Source organism: Penicillium atrosanguineum (assembly GCF_028827265.1).
Source record: "Penicillium atrosanguineum strain IBT 20685 chromosome Unknown utg000002l_segment0_segment0, whole genome shotgun sequence".
NCBI lineage: Eukaryota > Fungi > Ascomycota > Eurotiomycetes > Eurotiales > Aspergillaceae > Penicillium > Penicillium atrosanguineum.
Window position 1 is genome coordinate 3,252,696 of NW_026623134.1, and position 23,084 is coordinate 3,275,779.

The window sequence follows — 23,084 nt, forward strand, 5'->3', positions numbered from 1 at the left end:
TTCCCGATAGCCTTCGCGAGTAGCTTTATACTGAGGAGAATTAACGACTTAAAAAAAGAAAGAAAAGCTCAGATAATTCCACTATTAGGTTAATATATCCTTCGATCAATATCCCAATTTCCTCTCGGCCAGAGTATCTGAACAACCGGTTCCTACCAGTCCTGCTAATAAAACTATATCTTCTAAGTCCGCCTTTATTGAACCAATCACTATTCACGGGCTGCTTAATATAGCTATAGAGGAATGTACCGAATAGTAGCAGTTACGCGAGGCAATAAGAAAGCCCACGACTCACGTAGATCTATCAGGATTAGGATCCGGATTTCTTCGTTAAGCGTGGTATGAAAGTAGGTGCCACCCAGTGGTTCGTACGCGATATCAGTCTTTAGGTGAAGCGATGTAGAGAAATCACTTTAATCCTACCTAGAGACAATCCAGTAAATAGAGAATAGCCTATATTAGCAAACTGATTTTTATATATTTGTATAATTTTCAAAATCATACTGTAATATCATTTTACTGGCTCTATTTGAATCTATCGCATAACTCACCTTCGGGGAGACGATATATATATTACTTTGTACACTTAGGTGTTTATGCCGAATTAGGCTTGCGATTATTGTGTCGATGAGGAGTGCCTTGATTTAACGACTATACACGGTGAACTCCATGACTAGAAAAATTACGTAGACAGCGAGAAGTACTAGGCCAGCAATTCGGTGGGGCCCCAGAAAGACGACCGCCAGAAGGGACACAGAGGACACCCAAACTGTCACTAGATCAAACAGAATAAAGGTATCTGACCGATCGAGGGGTTTCCCGTCACCGCGACAATACCGGCACATAGCGTTAGCAGGAAGATATTACTCCCTGCTGTGGTTGCAACAATTATGCCTCCTTGTCCACGAAAGCCGCTGAGCATAGCAATTAACTTTTCTGGCAGGGTTGTGGCAAAAGCGATCACGGTCAAGCCAAAGACAGTTCCTGACAGATGGAGAGAATCAGCGATAGTGCCTGCGCTCCGGGCAAGAATATATCCCGACAACGAGAGTGCGAGCAGTCCAAAAATAAGCTGGAGAACATGATGATAAAGCGGTTGCGGAAGCTTTTTGCCCTTATCCACGGGTGCACTCGCTACTTCCTGCGTCGTATTCGTATTTATTAACAGAGGAGAAGCCTCTGAAGCTGACGGTCCGGCACTTTGCCCTGGTGTTTGTTCAGCGCAAACAACGGTTGATTCATCGTCGCTTTCACTATCTGGCAGCTGAGATGGTTCACTGATACCTCTATAGATGGTATAGCAAATAGACATGATATAGAGTGCGAAGAGAGCAATGAGAAGGCCGCCGGTAACTCTATTTAGTTGCTGAAAATATGCCAAGATGACGAAAAGAGTAGTGACAAAGAATTGGAGCGCAGAGTATATCTTCGCACTGCTATCAAAAGGGCCCTGGCCCGGATAACATAAAAGCCCCAGCGAAAAGGCACCGAGGATATTGGAAATTGCAGATCCCATAACATTGCCCAGGGCTAAAGGAGTGCGGCCTTCTAGGATTGCAGCGATAACGACAGCGAGCTAGGGAGATCTTATTAGCACCGACCAGATAGAGAGTGGAGCTCGAACCAATATACCTCTTCATATTCAGCTCCAGCAGTCAAAAGGGCAATAAGAGTCGGTGAGATGCCCAGTCGCTGTCCTATGATCACAGTGTGATCGATAAATTTGTCTGCACCATAGTCAAGGACAAAGACCCCGGCAATCAACGCTGCTGTGTTAAAGAATAGACTATCCCAATCCATTACATAGGTGTCGGTATGTTTAGTTCTGCAAAGTCGTTCAAAACTTGTATTCCAGTGAAGATTTATCGAGTGCTCGATTGGACATAGTTGTGAGCAGGCGGAACAAGTTTGATCCGCGGCTACCGCTCTCAACGCATCGCTTTCAGCTCCCATGATATATCATGCTAGCCCTTTCATTGGTTCATTTCGCTTACTTATGGCATCCTGAGTACTTTCTTAAGTGTATCGAAGGTAGAAGTGAATACACCCCGCCATATGTCCTGGTTACTCTATAAAAAACAACACAGACCCCACTGACAGGGATAATTCGAAAAATCCTAATATGGTCTAGAGTGTCTTGGCAATTAGGGGTTGAGAAAGAATCGAAGAGTGTAGACGGTGACACCAGTTATGGGACGTACTGTATCTCCAGAACCAATATTCTGACCATATGTTTACTTATACTGGTCATTTCGAGCCCTCTCACCTAAAGTATTGACTCCGATCTTCGTTGAGGCTGGAGATCTCGGGCTAATTCGTCCATTTACGGGGAGCTACGCCTCTATCACGACACTCTTTACCCATGAAATCTTCAGGAAAAACAAGAAATTGGTAGTCTATTCATGAACAATGCTTCATGCGATCAATGTTGAAAGAAGAATGGCCAATGTTCTATGTACAACGTAGTAATCGGAACATCAAGCTCGCTATGACCGAGTCGTCACCAAGCAGGACGCAGCCTCAGATGCTGGCCGTCGCTCGAGGCCATGTATGTACATGATGCGCTGCATCAAATCTTCATGAAAGGCGTGGGTGGGATCTAAGAAAAAATTGGTGGCGAATGGAACTCATGATCAACCCTCGCGGTGAGTCGTACGCAGCTGGTAGTGGAAGAGACTCCAAGTGGCTTTCAGGGCCTCGATGCGGTCGTTTGCATCAAACAGATCATACCATCTGGTACGCTGGAGCTTAAGGATGTGCCATAGCTGGTCAGGGTCGGAGTCGGTGGGGTATGTGCTGTCGCCTCGGGTGAAGACTTCGAGGTAGCGGCGGTGGACCCGGAGGTGCAGGATGGCGATGTGGTGGTTAATCGAGGAGACCATGTATACCTGGATGGAGGTTAGTAGGTTATAAAGAATATGTGGATATGAGGGAATGTACATTGTCGTAAGGGCTGTCCATCGCTCTGCCAATCTGCTGATAGACCATGCGCTTATCCCACAGACTCGGACCCGGCTGCAGGATCTTCCACTTTTCACTGTTTGAGAGCTTGCGCATGGCACTAGGCCGACGCGCCAGAGACGTAGAATACGAGCCCTGGGAGTGTTCAAACTTGTGCCGCTTGCGAGCAGTCTCCGCCTCCGGGGCGGGTGTGGCGGACGAGTTGTCCCCAAGCATAGAGTCAGGAATGGGGATTCCCGCATTCCTGACTAGATCATCCAGGATCCCGTCGTTAGGAGCACCGCCAAACCGGGGCTTTGTAGTCCACCATTGATTCTCACCAGGACGCAGCTCAGCTGCGCCTTCGCGAGCACGTTCCTGTGCGGCAAGAAGCATGCCTCCAACTTCGCGGAATAGATCACACACCTCGCCAATTCCCTTGCCCTTCTCGTCACCAGTGGCTCGGAAGGTGGTCTCGGCACGGCACTGCGCAATCAGGACGGGCCCCTCCAGAATACCCTGTCGGGCGATCTGCCGGTCTCTGGGAGAGCGGGCTACTTGGAAGGACTGCCGCACAGGAAAAAGCAGATTTCCCACCGTCAGACGGGGCGGTAATGTTGGAATGGTAACCTGGCACCCAAAAGGCCATGCGGCCATCTCAATAAAGGAACGAATGGTTTCATCCCGCACGTCGTCGGGCATCTCCGTGCCGGCTCCAATACGGCGACCCGTGTACATAGGCACTGTTGGATGAAGAATCTTTGCCTCGGGCGCCCTACCAGCGGAAGGTGTGCCAGCATTGATTTCAGATCCGTCCACGTCCATCACGTCCACCGAGTCGGTTTGAACTGTATCGAGCACAGGCCCATCGGTCTGCATCTCGTCTCCCTGGTCCTCACACTCCGCGGGCGAAGTCTGCTGCGGCGTCGGCTCCGGCGTAACGGGTCGTTCGAAGTAATTATCGATACTTGTATCCCAGTACTGCGCCATGCGCTCCAAGCCAGTCCAGAACTTCCTGGACTGTGTTATCCGGACACGGCTCCGGCCTTCGCGGGGTGGAAGACGAGCCACTTCGCGGAAGGTATCATCTTGATCAAGCAACAACTCGGTACGGAGGATTTCGAATCGGTCTCTGGGAGGGTAGGGGAGTCCATTGCTCATCAGCGGGCGCGCTTGATCCTCGCCCTCCTCAGCGGACTTGATCTCCGGCTCCTCCTCCCAGGGCAGCGGGGGCAAAGAGCCGGCCGGGTCAGCGGGAAACATCTGCTGGACGTCGACATCGGAGTCGACATGGAGGTTGAGGGACTTGAAGCGATCAATGGAGATATCCTGGGGTCGCTTAATGGAGGCTAGTTGGACGAACAGGTCGCGGAGGGTCGAGGCAGAGTCGTTAGGGACGACATCGGGGAGACGGTAAGCGGGGAAGTCAAGGGGTGTAGCGTCTGTAGGAGGAGTGCGTTCCTTCTCAGGTTCTGAGGAGGCCGAAGACAAGGCTGAAGAACGTGGGTTAGCGTTGGTGTGTCGCGGTGGACAATGAGGGGAACACGGCGCCACATTCCAGGAAGCCAAGAAGAAACATACCCAATCCAGGACCCCAGCCAAACATGATGAGAGATTATGTCGACATGAACATGCTCGAGAGCGAGGGGTAGGAGACAAGAGGTCAGGAACAAAGGTTGTTCCTATTTGGACCCGCGGTACTTTGTCAAGTGGGGAACGAATGTAATCCCGCGTGATGCACTGAGACCACATTCCCATTCCGTCACAATCTGGTATGTCAACTATTCCATTCTACACCTGCGCGAGACTGGTCCACGATCCTGTATCTTAGATTAGAGTACGGAGGTGCACCTCTATAGGCGCCCATTGAGAAGAAACTCCAAGGTCACATGTACCCCAGGAGGGGTCGCATGTCCACTTACGTCCCAAAATCATGAAGCCACTAGTTGACCGAGACATCGGCATTTTAGCGATATCTCATTCGCGGGGATAGAACTACCAGTAGATACTTCGTACTCTGAGAATGCATCAGCTTCGGATAACTAAAAGTAATATGCGAACTCAAATGGGAGCCCACAAATCAATTAACATTTGTTAAAAAAAATTAAAAAATCAAAACTTGGGGGCCAGAATACCCGATGGAGGAAGCATCCTGTAAGGAATGGATATAAGATGACCGGGAGGCAGCTCAAAATACATCCGCTGACCGTCGTCCATAGGTCCTAGCTACGTCAACTGTCAGGAAGGAGAGGAAGAACGCAGGCCCTCTTCTTCCCTCGTGTCCAATCGCTGGAGGCTGATCAATTTGACAAATGCGAACGAAAAAGGCCCAGCAGAGACCGAATAATGTACCAACATAGTATTGCATTGATTGCGGCAGTACCTCGGCACGTGCACGTACTTGTAGGCGATAATAGATTAGCGACTTGACTTCATGCTTATTCTAGGTAGCAGATACAAGGCAGGGCAGGTATCTTGTCCAGTAATAGATCTCTTCTAAGGCAATTAGGCCAGGATTTGGTTCATTGATCGTTTGAGTGTGCATCTGGGAAGTTCTTAGAGGCGACAAAGGTCTTCGTGAAAATTGCATAGATTCCTATGGAGGTAAGGTCGATGAAATCGAGCTTCATAGTATCCGTTTCTGCTTAGTCTGGAACTCAGTGTAGAACAATTGGCAAATTGAGCCCGGAAAGTCAGAACAAGTGAAGTATTGAGCTATATAAGGACTCCCATGTGAGTGTCGCTGGACAAACTCCGAGAATGTTCATTCAGTGGGACAGATGACCTTGATGGGCGCTGTCAAATTTCACGGGGCTTGCTTTGACACACACACATAATTGGGTCGTATCTGTTGTAATTCCATGACGCTGCAGTTATTCTGAAGTCTATAGGTAGTTGGAAAACAAAATACTTTCCATGGCATCAGCCTTGGTTCTCTACTTGCAACAACCGGAGTTTCCCGGGTGAGGTTTGTACCCGGCCACCCGCGACCCCCTTTCTCGCTTTTAAACATGAATATTTACTCGGAAGTTCAGTTCTGGATTGCGACAGCTGACTAACTCGTTGCGTAACTGGTGCCTGACACATAGATAGTTCTTATCAAGCGAAATTAGTCTAGATGCTGCGTTGTCTAAGTAGTAGCCTGACCAGAGCTAGAATGCCCATCAATTAGACCAAGCGTGCCTAGGGTTGACTCTACTTGTGAATCAAAGCGGGACTGATGTCGATAATTTCATAGTTAAGACACATGATTGGTTCGGCTTAGAGTGCCAATTCTGATTCAGCGGAATATAGGCTGGGGAGGATCGACAATAACGCTCAGTATCAAGGATCGCCGCTGGGGCTTCGCTGCAGGTACGTAGCCCAGTATTTTGAATTCGAAACCTAGCATATTCCTACAACGCTTGAGTGTCGTGTCTTTGAGCTCTTAATGATTTCTGAAAAGGAGCAAGAAAAAGAAAAGAAAGCGATAGATTGATGCTCTGAGGAAGGAAGAAGAGAAGAGAAGAAGCTACAATCTATCAAGAAAGCAAGTCAGAAGGAAACGGCGGTGAGACCAAACAATTTCCACAGCCAGACTGTACCGGGCTGACATTAGTTCGTACATACCGTGAAGGGACTGAAAGCGCTTCAATTAACAAGGTTAGTAACTCTGCATGCTTCTCTGCGGGGTTCAATCTGATAGGATACCCATCGAATCATAAGAGACGTGGCCACGCAGCTCAGCGTCGTCAGCATCGTACAGCATGGTCATTGAATCACCTTCTAATTTCATAAGTCTGAGGTCTTAGCGTCTCCGCCTGCCAAGATGTATTCTTCCGATAACTTGGAAAGCTTGAACATATGAGGCGAGGATAGGACAGATTCGGTATGAGGGCAACCTATGGGTCTCAATTCCGTGTCGATAGCCACTTTCGTTCAGGCCGTATATCCTGGAGCCGAGAATTCCGGCACTTCTTCAATCTACTATCCCCAAAATGATACCCACCGACTCAAACTGATGATGTGCCCAGAAGGAGCCAGGAAGAATTGATCTTCGATCCTTAGGTTCGCTGGAAAACAATATATGGAGAATGCTTAATATAATTATGGCCATTGACCCCGGCCAAGGTGCCGAGTCTGAAGTGTCGGGACAAGGTCTCTCAATTCCATGAATGTCGCTGGAAGCGTAACATTGAGCGTAGATGGCACGGCCAGAACACCACATACTTGATCCACACTGAGACACCGTTCTTCAGCACCACCCGGAACGATACCTGTGGTTTGACCCCTGAGGTTACCCAGGGTCCTTACGTATATCCTCCCTGACAGACCCTCCGTCAGGATATGACTGAAGACCAGGTCGGTGTTCCCCTTTGGTTGGATATTGGAGTCCTAGACATGGCCACTTGCGAGCCTCTTGAGGATTTCTTGGTCGATATGTGGCATTGCAACGCCACTGGATCTTACTCCGGCTTTACCGGGCTCTCGCCTAATGCATCCTTCCTTGAACTCCTTCGGCAGCTCAACATCAACGAGTCCGACTACGAGATTGGAGTTACAGACCCGCACACCGATAAACCCACCTGGCTGCGAGTAATGTGGCCCATCAACCGAAACGGCATGATGGAAATGAAGACCATCTTCCCCGGTTTCTACATCGAACGATCTATCCACATCCATGTCCAGGTGCACACTGACTGGAATCTGCGCGAGAATGGAACTCTCACTACTGGAAATACAGTTAGCACTGGCCAGCTTGGCTTCGATGAAGCCCTTGAGGAGAACATAATGTCTCTGGAGCCTTATTCTTCCCATACCCAAATCAACCGCCCTACCAATGCCGGGGATTCTATGTACTCGTATGACACTGTTGGTGGCTTTAGTCCTCCCATTGATGTGATCCCTGTTGATGTAAAGAATGTTACGAATGGAATGATTGGTTACATTACTCTTGGCAAGGATACTACTGCTATTAAGCACGGTGACAACTATGTTGGCGACTCCTAACTTTCAGTATTTGGTACCGCAAGTGAGAACTTTTTCAACTTTTTTTTGGCGAGATACCTATACATAGCCTTATGATAGGTATAGAAACTGTGACGTTCTCCTCAACAGGTAACTATGTGAGTACCGAACAAACATTCTGCTAAAGTGCCGAGGTAATTAGGAGAAATGCTTGCTTCATTCTCTCCAGGTGCTTACTATCTGCAATCGAGACTTCTGGCTCCACCACAAGGCAGAAAGAAGCAAGCGATCTAGACATACAGGTGGGGGGAGATGATCTATACTAGGTTTTGTTAGAAAGATGTTGGCTCTAGTCTTTCCACGACATGCAAGGCACCTAGACCAGTCAGATGTAAAAAGCAAGGTGAAATCAGAGATACTCAGTTAGCCCTCCGTAAATACGCCGTAAATACTCTGTAACAATTGAAAGTTTTGTCGATCCATGGATACAAAGAACCAAAAAAGGGGGCCATCCGGGGATCGAACCCGGGTCGCGCCGAATCACACTGAGTGAACCCAGCTGGATAATTAATAATCCGAACGGCGCATACTACCACTATACTAACGGCCCATTTCTTATGTAACCGCGACCGGAAATAACTTCAACCAATCCTAAGACAAATTCCCTTTTCAGAAGTTAGGGTTCACTCAAGATACGATGACAGGGTACTCCTAGAATACTCGGGCGCTATAGGCTTCGACTTATTGAGTATGAAAATGTGTCAGAAAATCGGCTCCCGGGGTCTTAATACAAGTACATTGCGATAAACAGTTGACTCCCCTGCAAAAATGACGTACGCGAACGTGTTTGACTCCGAACAGACTATCTAGTTGCCTCCCCTTCGTCATTGTTGTGATAATAAGGCTGCATCAGCGCCCGAACTTCTCCTTCATGATACCGATAGCCTTATTGGCCATCAAGGTCATAATTCGTGGCCCAATCAGAAATGTAAAATAAGCTAAGAGCCGGAGATGTGAAAGTATGGCCCAGGATACCTATCTATCCCTCGAACGTAACTACAGTGACACAGCAGATGGCCGTAAAAATACCGTAACGTCCACGTGACTGCCAAAGTATAGCTTGCCATAATCAGTCCAATATTATGAAATAGAAGGAACTCGATAGTTCTATGGTTGTCTTCACCAAGAACGATACGTATAACGAAATTTCGAGTCACATTAGTGCCGCCCGATGCAGAAGGTTTGCGGCCGTGTTTCCCTTCTGATCGAAGATCTTCGTGACTTTCTTTCGAAGAGACAAGTTATTCATCATCCTTATTGCAAAAATCTCTTTTATATTCGGTAATATTCGTGCGAGAGATGTTTATGCGGACTGCCGGGTGGCCCATTCGATTCATCGAATATTTGTTGTTCGACTGCTGTTCATCGAGTTGTTCGAACGTTTGCTGACCGGACATACTCTGCTTGGCGCGCCCAGTCGAGAATAAGCCAGGAATCATTCTTGACAAATTTGTTTTCAGGAAAGGCATATTTGCGCAAATTATAGCGAGTTCAGGCTCAATTGTTGTCCACATAACAACCATCTGAACCGAATATGTGATGTCGGATGTCAATCTCCATCAACGATATGAGACGAATGACGCTGATAATTCAGACCCTGTAGGTTGTTCAAATTGATGTCAGCTATATTGAAGAGGCAGAAAACAGGACACGCCAGCAAAGAAGTACACTCACGAATGAACATAATGGCAATATCCACGTCAACAATTGATTGCGAGTGAAAGTTAGAGCGCATGATTCGACTAGGGTCAGAAGATGACTTATCAATGCTCCGGCGATGATGAGATACTCGGGCACTCCGAGATTTACTCGTCTTGAGTGAAGTGCAACAAGCCGGAGAATGATGGTTATTGTGGCAATGGCACCCAGAAACGTCACCGCAATGACCGGACTTCGAGTCAACGGCGTATTCAAGGCATATGTGGTGGTCCCCATGACGACGCCTATGGCCACAGGTAATTGCAGCGACAGCTCTTCAAGTGAAGGAATACGTCAGCAGTATGACTACGTTGTTGTCGGTGGCGGCACGTCTGGCCTAGTAATTGCCATTTGCTTGACCGAGAACACTCCATCAGTGTCCTTGTTCTCGAAGCTGGAGCCAACCGTGTCAATGATCCCAGAATTGCCGCTCCTGGCCTTGTGGCGATCACTTACTTCGATTATTACTTCGATTGGTGTATTACCACTCCAACCAGGTAAATACTCCTTTTCTAAGCTTCCAGGCCAGTCGCAATCCGAAGGCATGTTCCTCTTAACTGACTATCGTGTGCATATAGGAACATATGAATGGATGATGTCTCGCTGAGCCTTGTGGACGGTCACTGGGCAGTTATTCTGCCATCAACCCTGGGATGGTGATCTACCCCAGCCGAGCCGATCTCAACTCGTGGGAGAAATGAGGGAGAAATGATGGAATGGAGGGTGGAACCGAGAATCACTTTCGCCATATCTGAAAAAGTCGCAGACTCTTATTCCGCCTTCTCTCCAGACTAAGGTGGAATTTTCTCTGCACTATATCGACCAAGCTGTTCAGGGAACCGCCGGTCCGCTCCAGGTCTCATTTGGCGATGGTCCATTTCCGACTTTCTTGGGAGCTTGGCCCAAGGTTTTTGAGAACCTCAAGTTACCGATCACTGGCCATCCTATAACTGGTGTCTCGAAAGGAGCCTTTTGTGACACAGGGAGGATTCACCCCATTACCAGAACGCGCAGCCATGCTGATGTGACATACTACAACGAAGAAGTGGCCAAGAGAGCAAATTTGCGAGTCATTACTGAGGCAGTAGTAGAAAAAGGTTCTTCTTGAAAACATGAGTGACAAGGATTTTGTTGCCATGGGGGTTCAATTCTTTGGCAAGGATGGTATCCAACAAACGGTAACAGCCAAGAGTGAGGTTGTACTAAGATATCATTGCGGCGGAGCATTAACCAATTAGCTCAGCTTAAAATTATTTGTATCTAGAATTGATATATCAAAGGGGCGAGTGTGACATTATCTATTTCCACTCAACCTTGGAGATGGCCGATGAGGCCGTCCTACCGAGCGATAAGTCTACTCTCTACATCAATCTATTTCATGGCTAGGACTGATGGAGAACTTTGACAAAGTGGAGTACAAGCAGCTTTTTGAATAACAGCTGTCATACTGTTTTATAAATTACAGAATAGGATTTGACTTCCGGAATCTTGGAATCTCGATATAATCTTTCATTGAACCTTGGAACCTTTAATGATTCCAAGGTTTGCATAATCATTTTCTATATCAATCTTATACTGTCACTTAACTGTCCTTGCTTATTCCATATAGCATCTACCTGTTTAAGGTATTTGTCCATTCTACATACTTCCGGTTCTTCTTCTACCTATTCTGGTATATCTATCGTTCGATCTTCAAAGACCACACATCAGTCCAGGCGGAGAGACCCGTGAGCCTCGGCCTTGTCCAGCGCATCGGCAATGCGCGACCCCTCTCCCTCAAAAAGAAACCCGTCATAAGTCAACGCGCCAATAACACAGCCGAGAATAGGGCCGAAAATGGGAACAACGAAATAGTAGTTGGCCGCCGTGAACACTTCTGAGCCGTAGACAATAGCAGAGAAAAGTCTCGGGCCGAAATCTCTAGCAGGGTTAAGAGCCTAATACATATTTGTTAGCATGACTTCATAACCTGACAGTCCGGCGAACATACGTAGCCGGTCTGCCAGCCCAATGCCGCACCGATCATAAGCAGGAGCAGGAAAAGAGAGAGATGCGGAGAAGGGAATCGATGGGCATTTCCTGGATCCGAGATACTGAGACAACCAAACATCAGCACAGCTGAGCCCAGCACCTCGGAAAACACAGCCTCCCAGTTCGACGCGAATACGGCAGCTGGGTAGGTCGAGAAGATGCCCGCTGAGTGGTGACCGGTAGGGCTCAAGATTGACCCGCCGGGAATGGTATACTCGGGATCCCAAGCATTGATAGCCGACCGGTAGTTCACATACACCAGGACAGCGCCGACGAACCCACCGAGGAACTGCGCAAGCAGCTTGCCCGGGATTGTCTTCCACTGTCCCGCCGATGGGCGTACAAGAGCCAAGCAGATAGTCACGGCCGGGTTAATAGTCGGACTGGGATCAGACAAGAAGCTTGATAGGCAGACAGCAGCTGCCCAGGCGATGTTGATGGACAGCCAGGTGCCGTACTGGTAGTCGGACAGCAAGCATTGGGCGACGACTCCATCCCCGATGACAATTAGCAGGGCTGTCCCGAGAAATTCAGCCAGATAGGGCTTCAAGACCCGACGAGGTATCATTTCGAAGAATGATAATGGTATTGCAATCTCTCCCTAAAAATGCCAGCGTGTTTATTTAAATCGAAGCTATGACATCATTTCGCTCGGAACTGCCTACCTCGGTAATGCGGGATGCCGATACCTTCTTTAACTAGAACTCGGGCCGCGCAAACACCTGGACCCCGCCCTCGTACATACAGTGCGGTAACTGCGGTCCCCATCACTTTCCGTCAGGCGATGCTAAAGTGGGACTCAAATGTTATACTTTGCACATATGTGCATAAAGTGTAATGTGATTTGTGTAGGAATATAAAAAGGGGTTTGTAGTCTGCGCGGTAAAAGCTCCGTTCCTAGTGTCTGGTGATTGAAAGATTAATAAATGGTAATAATATGCATGGAAGCTAAGGATTTTTTTTCCCCTGTGAATTGTTGCAAGTCACTATGGTGAAAGATAATGTACTCCGTAGCAATTTTGAATATTCCATTCCAGGAGACGTAGCTTGTACCTGTTGGCAGGCTGGCAGGCCGATATGGAATCTTAGTATCTGCTTAGCTACCCAGATGGCTCTGAGTGTTTGTAGGATCACCGGGTGCGGAACGGAAGCCGGCTCAGCAATATCGGACCAACAGTAACAAAGATGTCGGGAATGGTATCTATCGCGTCTCACGGTTATAGATAGTTATCTACGTATATGAAGTGACGTGAAGAGAAACTCAATATGAACGTACATACGGATTGAAACCTAGTCGAGCCAACAACTTGTAGGTGACATAACCATAGCTTGGCGTTCATTCTATTCAATTGATTTGGAAAGAAGAATGCACGCACTCGATGAAGTCCAGCAGCGCATGACTGTCAAAAATGGCACCAGCAAGATATTTCTCTCTTTTCTCGGATCTCCGTCCTGAAGGTTACAATGATTTTTCAGGATATGCTAGTACATACGACCATAGGGTGTGGAGAACAGGGCTTCCCGTCCGCTCAGCCGTACTTAAGCCACACGCCGGCAGGTTAGTAGTTGGGTGGGTGACCACCAGCGAATCCCTGCTGTTGTATGTTTTTTTTGTCCTTCTTTGCTTCTCTTTTTCCAAAGTAAACTTCATGACTCGTTGTTCTGGGAGCATTCTGGAAAAGGAGAATCAGGAGTGTATTTCACGAGGCACGTAAGCATCCTCAAAGCTACACGACTAAGAATAACTAAAATTTATGTTCAATTATTTGAAAGGTTCACTGCAAATTGCTCAAGACTGGTTTAGTCCATTCACAAGAGGCAATTGATCGAGCCAACTCCAACCAGAAACGTGAGTGTTCGATCTTCCGGAAATCGCAAATCTTTCCAATCTCAATCTTGGCAACGGGCTGACTGGTAGGTGAAGTTGTAGATGGCAGACCATTTCGAAGTGCCGTTGCTAAGGTGGACAACGTAATCAAATTCGGTACTTACCCAATAAGTGAGGCCACGACCAAGTCGACCAGTGACAGCTCCGTAGGCAACGAACGCCACCTGAAATGTCGGCTTCGCCAGATCTATTGCTGATCCGGTACCACCAATGGCAGAAACCTATTTAGAAGTTCTCGGCAAGGAAACACTAGTACTCGACAACCATTCGGACGCTCTGATTATCGTAGGAGTATGCGAACGAAACTTCACAAAAATAAACAACCCTGTTTCCTCAGAAGATTGCATCCACGACTGAGTAGTTGCTGGCAGGCACGGAACTCTTATCAATGGTAGTCCCCGGAGAGGGTACGGTCGTCAGACGTTTGGAGATCAGACTTGACAAATTATTTTGTGCAAACTTGCTCAAGGAAATTGTGGAAGCAGCTCCAATAGAAGGAGAGCGAGAAGGCCGATCATGGTGACTTGCGGACAGAATGACAGGCGTCAGCATGAGCTGAAGCCTTCGGAGGCTTCTTTTCATGGATCGAGCTCATTCATTTCATCGCCTGCGAGCTCTGCTCAAACTTTACTAACGATGCATGTTTTCAGCCGCCAGAAACCTTGAAGGGGCAGTTCGTATACGTGCCGGACCTATTTTCCTCGATTATGGCAACCCAGCCAGTGGTCAACCCGAACTACAACGAAGTAAAGCCAGAAACAGATAATTAGGCTACTGAGTATACTTACCTTCGTGTCCTGGTTGAGTGAGTTAGAAAGTTCACAAAAGTCACAAGGTGATCCAATCCAATGAGAAATGGATTTTATGAAATTCCAGGGTAGACCTCGAATATCTAGCCTCCATTTGGGCGCCAACTTCCGACGAAGAGGCACTTCGAATCATGTTTGATTGGATCCAAGCGAAAAAGAAAATAGATAAAGAAAGGACCCAAAAAAAAACATACAACAGCAGGGATTCGCTGGTGGTCACCCACCCAACTACTAACCTGCCGGCGTGTGGCTTAAGTACGGCTGAGCGGACGGGAAGCCCTGTTCTCCACACCCTATGGTCGTATGTACTTGCATACTCTAAACATATCTATAAGTATTGATCAGTATACTAACACTGAATGTAGGGTGAGAGCCGCTTTAGCGTCGCGCGACCAGGCATAACCACCGAATATGTTGTTGCGCAAAATTTTATTGATGAAGAGCCCGAAGGGCCAGATTCTTTATCGTCAAATGATACGGACAACTACGCATTAGGCAAAATGGGAAAACATAATGTCATCCTCGCTGCTTTGCCAAGTGGTGAATATAGAACAGTATCCGCAGCCAGCGTAGCAACGAGCATGTTGAACAGCTTTCCCAACGTCAGAATAGGCCCGATGGTTGGCATCGGCGATGGTGCATCAAACGAGAAATACTTTATAGTGACGGTAATTGAAGCTTTGGAATCTACAATTTCACTGAGTATTCACCGCGGTATATGGGGTAAGCGACAAGAGCCTCATTGACCCTGTTCGCAGTGAATGAGGGCTTCTGCCCCTCTTCACCGCATCCCTTGCCTCGAGTCTTCATGATAGATCTAGCTCCATAGCTTCCATCTCCAGAATCTACATCTCTCTCTTTTCCTCCTTCTCCAGAATCTACATCTCTCTCTTTTCCTCCTTCTATCTCCATAGACCCAAAAAGCAGCAACAGCTTCCTCCACTGCTTTCACATCCACAGTCATTATTCTGTTCGGATCAAAGTCTAGCACCTATACTGAAGTTCCCGAGGGTACGAGATAGTATTTCAAATGATCCACCGTTAGCCTATATTCTAGAACATTGGTGGAAGGCAGTTCACTGCATTTGAATTACGTGAGTTAAAGACTGCTAGTTTAAGAAGATAGTAAAATAGAGTTGTTTCTACCGTTTATTGACCAAAATATCGTACTCGCGGCAATAAACTGTCATCATGTGCTGCTCATTGTCGCGATGTTATCGCATTACAGGGAAGTAATTGCCAGGTGCCAATTTCGCAAGCTTGTCGGAAGAAAACCCCCTCAAAGAGTGATGATGTAGCCTTCTTTAGCGCGGTTACGTTTTTTGAGGATTGAAGTAGTAGCAGATGATAAGTAGTGAGGATACAGCCAAAAATGATGCTGCAGGCTGAGTCTGGACGAGGGAGGAATGAGAGATCAAGGCGAAATAGTTGCATAAGAGAAACAGAGACATGAGCTAATTAATAAGCTTACTTACGGGCCACAAAATTAATATTACCATATAGCAATTTACATGAATCTTAGGGGACACAATCTGGCGGACTTGAATAATTGATGGTCAATGGTACAATATGAATATGCAGCACGAGGCATTGGTGTTAGCCAACCTGGACACCAATTGTGCAACCAAGTGGTTAATTTCTGTTTTGATAGAGGCTGGTGCGAATCAGGTACCAAGCTGCACCATCGGAATTAAGTCTCGAGGTGTTTATACGAGAAACCAACTTGATTGGAAAGAATCGTGATGAATGCCACGACCAGGCAGATAGCAGCTAGAGCACATATTAACAAAGGCACATTGGAAAGCAAGAAACTTGTCACCACCTATCAGAAAAAATGTTGATGTAATAATACCCGATGTTTCCAAAAGGAAGCCGGCCAGCAATGGGCCCAGCATTTATCGAATGAGTGACAAGAACAGGGGAACAGATGAAGATCACAAAATCGTGGACACTCAGCAGTTTGGCGGCGGTATTGGGCGTTTCGGATGGGTATTTAAGAAGGGGCTGATATAGTATATAGGGAAGACTCGGTACCGGGAACCTATATGGAACAATATCTGTTCGCTAATATTAGAGGAATAATAACCGAGGAACGCTATCCACAGATGACCGAGTGCTCTGCAGAAGTAGATATCGCGGCTTTGGCTGAGTGAATGACAGCTTAAGTAGACAGGATATATTCGTCATAAAAGATAGCCAAGATAGACACTCCGCACACTCCGCGGTTGAGCACAGTGAAGCCACCCTTGCGTCAAGCTGGAAATAAAGGCCCTCAAATTCATTAAACGACCCTCGCGTTGATCGACAAAGTCAAATTGATCGATAACGTCGAAGAGTAATACATTCCATATCTATTCGACGAATCATGTGAAAGGAATCTGTTTTGTATTGTGAATCGGGTCTCAACGGGACAAAGGAGCGCCAGTGTAATAATTCTAGCTCCACCAGGAAAGACCCCGCAACAACGATCATTTAACCCACACTCTCTTGGCCCTTTAACTAATTACTAGCCTGAGTGTCCTCCTACGTATTCCGAAACATCCTCCAAGCTGCAGGCCGGCAGAAAATCCCAAGTAGTCTAGCGCCGATAATCGCAGCCAGTGCGCTGGCTGTTGGGCTAATGCACCTGTCAAATGTAGCAATCAAGTTACGATACGCAAGCGAGTGGATGGTGAAGAGTTCTGCCGCAGTATGAATTTCCGTTTCCTCTCCCTCTTAAGTCTCTTAAGTCCTGCCTCTTTTCTTTTACCCTCACCTCAATCTGTTTCCCCTGCCTCTGAATCTGCCACATTCATATCCTCATCATGGGCTCCAAGAGTCCCAACGGCGAACACATAAATGCCAGCCTCCTAAACAACCGAGCTGCCACCTCCAGACACGCCCTCCTAGCTGAGGAGAACTTCTCGGCCAAGAACTATCAATCGCTTCCTATAGTATTTGCTCGCGCTCAGGGCGCCTCTGTCTGGGATCCCGAGGGAAATCATTACCTCGACTTCCACTCTGCTTCCACCGCCCTCAATCATGGCCATTGTCACCCGAAACTCGTTGCCGCGCTCGTCGAACAGGCCTCAAGGCTAACCCTTACCTCCCGCGCCTTTCACAACGACGTATACCCTCAGTTTGCAGAGATGGTGACCAAGGTCTTTGGCTACGATAGAGTCCTGCCTTCGAGCACAGGTGCGGAGGCATCTGAAACTGCAATTAAGGTGGCGAGGAAATGGGCTTATAAGGTCAAGGGTGTTCCTCAGAATGAAGCTATTATTCTTGGTGCGGCAGGCAATCACCATGGAAGGACAGTGAGTAATTTAGCTTGCCTTCACAAAATGCAATCTGGGTGGGAGATCATTAACATCGACATGTCCTTCTAGTTGGCCTCAATTTCCTTAGCTTCTGATGCTATGTCGCGCGAAAGCTATGGCCCACTAGTTCCTAATATCAGCTGTTTCGTTCCTGGAACCAACAAGCCAATCGCCTTTAACGATAAGGCAGTACTACGGGAAGCCTTTGAGGCAGCGGGCTTCAACCTGGCTGCTTTCGTGATTGAACCAATTCAAGGAGATGCAGGCGTCATTGTTGCCGATGATGATTATCTCCAAGAGGCAAGAGCCCTCTGTGACAGGTATAATAGTCTGCTAGTCTGCGACGAAATCCAGACTGGTATTGCGCGAACCGGAAAGCTACTTGGTCACTACTGGAGTGGGATCAAACCTGACATGGTGCTACTAGGTAAGACTATCTATGCCGCGCTGTCCTCCTGTGTGTTAAATATGCCTGACATGATATTATTAGGCAAGACCATGACTGGTGGCATGTACCCCGTCTCCTGTGTTCTAGGCAATAACGAGGTGATGCTCACCGTCGAGCCCGGGACCCACGGCTCAACCTACGGTGGGAACCCGCTTGGAGCGGCAGTCGCCATGCGTGCTCTCCAAGTCGTCGAGGAGGAAAACCTTGTCGAACGCGCGGATCGCTTTGGTCATATCCTCCGCAATGGTCTGAAGGCCATTCAAGCCCAGGTTCCGGGCCCCATTATCCAAACAGTGCGCGGAAGAGGGCTGCTCAACGCATTCCTTATTGATCAGACTAAGACCAATGGACATACTGGCATAGAACTGTGCGAGATGATGAAACAAAAGGGTCTATTGGTAAGCAGCCACCCTTCTCTGCTCTTCATCTCTTCAATTAGTATATCTGGTTCATGGTGCTTGTCTTTAGCTCAAATCCAGCCGGACAGGCGTCATCCGCATCGCGCCTCCCCTTGTCATTTCCGAGGATGAGCTCGGGCGGGCGCTCGGGATTATCAAGGAATCCATAGAGGAATTTTCTAGCCTCCCCAGAGACACGTAGAACCGAATCAGCCTCCTGACAGGATGGAGGCTTAGGGGCAGTGACATTGGAGATGCGTTTCCTTGGGACGCCAAAGAAACAGTACATAAGCTACCAATTAAATTTCCCTGAACAAAGACATTTGTAAACCGCCAAGGAAAATATAGAATATCTTAGTACCAGAAATCTCCATGACATTTCCAGCATACCGGTTTTTATTCTGGACTAATAATCTTTAAAGATGTCCTACCGCATCCCCGACAACTCCCACAACTTCGTAGTTTTCATCTTCATGAAACCACTAACATCCATAACCTCTGTCTCCTCCCCACAAATCTGGTCCTCGCTATCTTGCGGGAAAAATGCCTGAACCGCCTTCGCCATAGCAGTCTTATCCGACCATGTCCGGGGAACAGATTCGTGCTCCTTCAAAATCCTCAGCACAGTGGGTAATTGGTACGCCGGGATGCGTGAGTTCATGGCTAGGTCGCATCGAAGAGTATGCAAATCTATTTTCTTATTATCCAGGCAGTTATTGCTGGCGTGGAATCGTACAAGCGCAGCTGTTCGCGTGTCGCACTGTGGATCTGCGACTGGCAGGATATACCCCTCTGCGACGTATGGGAGGGCAGTTAGAGCAGCCTCGACTTCTCCTCGGGGAACTTTGTATGTGTAGAATTTGAATACTGTCAAAAATGAATGGATGTCAGCTGCATACTGTATAAAACAGGCCGAATGAGAGAGAGAGATGGGAATACTGACAATCCATGTTAGCCCTTCCTTTGAAGATATAACGCCCGTTCTGGAGGATGGCGAGGTCTCCAGTCTTGAAAAATCCCTCTGGATCTAAACGTTTAGCCGTGGCATCGGGGGAATTCAAGTACCTGTAGTAGAACCTTTATGAGTGTCTTTTTTTGACCAAATTTCAAGAAAATCTACACGCACCCAAGAAATAGAGACGCCGTCTTGACAAGAACCTCTCCCTCTTCTCCTTCGGACAGCTTCATAACTACATTTGGAAGAGGCGTTCCCAAGTCATCCTGCATCCAGCTATTAGCCGTTTCGTATAGATAGCGTCCCAGAGCCAAATGGCGATGGCGATGACGGCAATGCCTCACCTCTAGACCTTTCAACCCCATACCACAAACAGCTATCTCCTGCGTTTCCGTAGACCCATACAACACCTTGAGCGGCCGCCCACCATTCATATCTTGCCAGAATTCCTTGATTCGACTCGAAGGCATGGCCCCCGTTGCGCACGCATCGCGCAGGTAACGGGCTCCATTAATATACTCAGCAACCACATCCTCCGGCAATTCGACCGAAATATGATTCTGGAAGTATTTCATCATTCCATACCAGAAAGTCGGAGACAAGACGATCTTGGTGGCCGTTTGCTCACGAAGCTTCTCCCAGATGAGATTGTAGTTGCGTCCGAAATTGTGGACCTCAATGCGAACACCTGTGAGAAGCATCTGGAATAGCTTTGTGAAGTAAATGGACCAGAATGCGCCTCGGGGGATTATGCATAGCTCGTCGTTTGGCTCGGGCCATTCTTTCTGTCGGGCATACTTGTTTATTGTGCGACGGGCGTGCAGAACGCCTTTGGGAGGACCTGTCGTTCCTGACGTGAAGAATAATATACTAGGGATCTCTTCGGAAACTGCGAGCGCTGGATCGAGGATATAGCTTGTGACCGGAAACAGACTTTTGGCGTCATCACTAGTGCTCTCGTCGATGAGAAGCGAAGGAATATTGATTTCCTCTCTGATCTGTGCAGCGAGACTGACTAGCTCTGAGGTAACAAGAAGGCAGCGAGCATCGCATTGCTGAAGGATGTACGACGCTTCGGCTGGAAGTGCGCCTGTTGCTGTTATGGAGTAGAGTCGTTGTTAGTTAACTTTCCATGCCAGTCAAAACATACACCCTTTATGACAGGGACTCACGCATAGGCACAACTACTCCACCAATCGCCAACACAGCAAGAACCCCAGTGATGAATTCATAGCCATTCGGGGCTAAGAGAGCGATGTAGAAGCCGCCGGGGTTGTCCAATATAGACTTGTCGAGGAGCCTTTGCAGCCTTTGTTGAAGTTTCACAGTGCCATCAAGGATTCGACGATAGCCGAACTGTGTGCCACGGCTGCAGTCATTGACGATTATTTTGTCATCTTTTTGAGCAGCTATTTCCAGGAGTCTGGAAAAGAGAGGGTCCTTTGGGAGGGTAGGGGTTTGTGGGACCGTCATGGTCGCAAGAGGTATGCAATTGTAATGATTCAGCTATAAGGGTTCAATAAAACCGAAAGACTTGCGGATTTATAAATGTTTATATGGACCAGGACACGTGCTCCAGTAAAATTACATCATGCCGTGAAGTAGGAACAGTGGTGTTCGCCTTCCAGTGCTTCCAGCCTACAGCTCGTATCCTGTATATGAATTCATCACTATATTTTGCAAGAATACCACCATTTCAAGAAAATAAATTTAACTAATCAGACCACCAGTTGACAGACACTATGAAGTACCTCCACCTCCATCTTTATCACCTTCTAAATGCTGTACCACCACAGCTTTGTTCCAACATAGTCGATGACATCCTGAGCTTTAAAGACAGAAAGTGTGTCAACTTAGCCACCATAACAAAAGAAGTGGAATGAAATATGCCATACTTGTCGTAAATTTGTCCATATCTTCGTCTGTGATGTATATGTCAAACCTCTAATTTCGAGGTCAGCAAGATATCCCCTAAAGAATTCACCCGTGTTAGACAACAAACATCTCGAATTGCGGCTAATATCCGCGACCTTCTCTGATTGTCTACGGTCAGGTCATCTTTCATGTTGGCGTTGGTGGTCACCTAGACGGAGATCATCCTCAGCACTGCTCTGGTGGTTAAATTTTAGAGCAATAAAGCTTCATACCTCATCGACGGGCACGTTGGTCTGTTGTGCAATGATAGCTCTCATGTTGCTCTCGAGATTCGCCATTTCTGGAAAAGCCATTTTTGTAAATCAAAAGCCCACGATGGATGTTCTGAGATTCTAAAGTAGCAAAGAGGAGAATCGCAGATACTCAGATAAACACACTTTACATTGGGCCTATTTAAGCAAATAGTATGGTAACGCTATATGACAACACTGATGTAGCTCAAAACAGTAAAGTAACGTCTACCAAATAATGCATACAATTGGCAATAATTTCATTCGACTTCGCTAGCTGCAGCTGCACTTCCCGTTAACCTACTTAAGAGCCGGAGCACCATTATTATTTTGCCCGCGTTGATGGCCATTGGCTCCAGCTTCACAGACAGATCCAGCTTCACAGACAGAATTGGTGTATGTCTGCAGAGACTGAACCGCCGATGTGCATATGGCATCAATGTCCCCGTGGATGATGAATGCATTCCAACCCATTTCGAGCCGAAGCTCCACGCCGGAAGGTGAGATGCCGAATCCCATAATTGGAAGATTATTGGTTTTGGCTGTGTCCCTGATCTTGCGAAGGGCAGAGAGAAAGACTGGTTCGTCACCGTCGAGAGACCCATGGGCTAATTGCAGGCACATGCGTAGATCGCCGGTGCCGATAAACAGACCGTCAACTGCAGTGGAGAAGATGGGGTATCAGCGCATAAATATCCTTGAAATTTGTTTTGCTTAAAACTTGGAATGGGATGGCAGTACACACCACCGGGGACTTTGCAGATCTCTTCAATATTCTCCAGCCCCTCCAGATCTTCAATCTGGCAAATCACAGCACAATGCTCGTTCCACACGTTATACGTCGTTTTGCCTTCTGGCGTTAGATTCTGCAAATCGCCAATCAGAGCGGCTGGAGGAAAGCTCCTGTCCCCTTGTGGCGGAAACCGACACAGGCGCACCAATTCCTCTGCCTGCTGAGCATTCTGGATGTGAGGCATGACCACCCCACCGGCCCCCGCTCCCAGAGCATAATTGTATAGTTCCGGTGAGCATCTCGGGATCCGGACACATGGTACCATCGAGCCATTTGAGTGGTATTGGATCGTTCGGATGAGACTGACGAGTAAAGTCGCGTTAAGAGGCGCGTGTTCCTATACAGTCAATTAGACTTAATAGTAAACTATGTTAATAAGCACTTACGGCGTCTAAGAAACAGAAATGAAATGGCGTGGCAGCAACAACTCGCGCCGCTTCTGGATGGGGGATTCGGCATCCAGTGCCCCAGAGTAGCTCGCCGGAGTTCAACATGGCCTTGAAATTAGTGGGCTGAGCCAAGCTCAAGGCATTGTAGTCCTTTGTGTTGAGCATTTTGGCTTTCTGCTGCATTGTGTTCTGGTGAGAATAGTGATTATTCGTTGGATCTCGAGAGACTAAGCGTACCCTTTCATTTATGTATGTATGATCTTG

The 23,084-nt window shown here is 47.5% G+C and overlaps 9 protein-coding genes across 9 annotated transcripts; 3 read left to right on the forward strand and 6 right to left on the reverse strand.

Annotated features, from left to right (window-relative positions):
• Positions 1 to 775: 775 nt before the first annotated feature.
• On the reverse strand, positions 776 to 1,800 carry N7443_003005 (sodium:calcium antiporter; the record flags this gene model as incomplete). Its single annotated transcript, XM_056883061.1, has 2 exons — positions 776 to 1,576; positions 1,633 to 1,800. 2 exons carry the CDS (start codon positions 1,798 to 1,800, stop codon positions 776 to 778), a joined length of 969 nt encoding a protein of 322 aa, XP_056744902.1.
• An 833-nt stretch (positions 1,801 to 2,633) lies between these two features.
• On the reverse strand, positions 2,634 to 4,546 carry N7443_003006 (uncharacterized protein; the record flags this gene model as incomplete). Its single annotated transcript, XM_056883062.1, has 3 exons — positions 2,634 to 2,888; positions 2,941 to 4,433; positions 4,522 to 4,546. 3 exons carry the CDS (start codon positions 4,544 to 4,546, stop codon positions 2,634 to 2,636), a joined length of 1,773 nt encoding a protein of 590 aa, XP_056744903.1.
• Positions 4,547 to 7,266: 2,720 nt separating this feature from the next.
• N7443_003007 (Sodium/calcium exchanger membrane region) lies at positions 7,267 to 7,929 on the forward strand (the record flags this gene model as incomplete). The annotated part of the gene is made up of 1 exon (XM_056883063.1): positions 7,267 to 7,929. The coding sequence occupies one exon, from the start codon at positions 7,267 to 7,269 to the stop codon at positions 7,927 to 7,929; it is 663 nt and encodes a 220-aa protein (XP_056744904.1).
• Positions 7,930 to 9,829: 1,900 nt separating this feature from the next.
• On the forward strand, positions 9,830 to 10,252 carry N7443_003008 (uncharacterized protein; the record flags this gene model as incomplete). Its single annotated transcript, XM_056883064.1, has 2 exons — positions 9,830 to 10,142; positions 10,170 to 10,252. The coding sequence occupies 2 exons, from the start codon at positions 9,830 to 9,832 to the stop codon at positions 10,250 to 10,252; spliced, it is 396 nt and encodes a 131-aa protein (XP_056744905.1).
• A 1,099-nt stretch (positions 10,253 to 11,351) lies between these two features.
• On the reverse strand, positions 11,352 to 12,244 carry N7443_003009 (Intradiol ring-cleavage dioxygenase; the record flags this gene model as incomplete). Its single annotated transcript, XM_056883065.1, has 2 exons — positions 11,352 to 11,582; positions 11,636 to 12,244. 2 exons carry the CDS (start codon positions 12,242 to 12,244, stop codon positions 11,352 to 11,354), a joined length of 840 nt encoding a protein of 279 aa, XP_056744906.1.
• Positions 12,245 to 17,177: 4,933 nt separating this feature from the next.
• Positions 17,178 to 18,720, forward strand: N7443_003010 (aryl-alcohol dehydrogenase; the record flags this gene model as incomplete). Its single annotated transcript, XM_056883066.1, has 3 exons — positions 17,178 to 17,669; positions 17,742 to 18,518; positions 18,589 to 18,720. The coding sequence occupies 3 exons, from the start codon at positions 17,178 to 17,180 to the stop codon at positions 18,718 to 18,720; spliced, it is 1,401 nt and encodes a 466-aa protein (XP_056744907.1).
• A 225-nt stretch (positions 18,721 to 18,945) lies between these two features.
• N7443_003011 (uncharacterized protein) lies at positions 18,946 to 19,468 on the reverse strand (the record flags this gene model as incomplete). Its single annotated transcript, XM_056883067.1, has 2 exons — positions 18,946 to 19,385; positions 19,462 to 19,468. 2 exons carry the CDS (start codon positions 19,466 to 19,468, stop codon positions 18,946 to 18,948), a joined length of 447 nt encoding a protein of 148 aa, XP_056744908.1.
• Positions 19,469 to 19,634: 166 nt separating this feature from the next.
• Positions 19,635 to 20,946, reverse strand: N7443_003012 (uncharacterized protein; the record flags this gene model as incomplete). Its single annotated transcript, XM_056883068.1, has 2 exons — positions 19,635 to 20,569; positions 20,646 to 20,946. 2 exons carry the CDS (start codon positions 20,944 to 20,946, stop codon positions 19,635 to 19,637), a joined length of 1,236 nt encoding a protein of 411 aa, XP_056744909.1.
• Positions 20,947 to 21,944: 998 nt separating this feature from the next.
• On the reverse strand, positions 21,945 to 23,003 carry N7443_003013 (HpcH/HpaI aldolase family protein; the record flags this gene model as incomplete). The annotated part of the gene is made up of 3 exons (XM_056883069.1): positions 21,945 to 22,297; positions 22,384 to 22,768; positions 22,818 to 23,003. Coding segments are annotated over 3 exons (924 nt in total), but the record flags the coding sequence as incomplete, so codon positions are not given.
• Between the last annotated feature and the right edge of the window lie 81 nt (positions 23,004 to 23,084).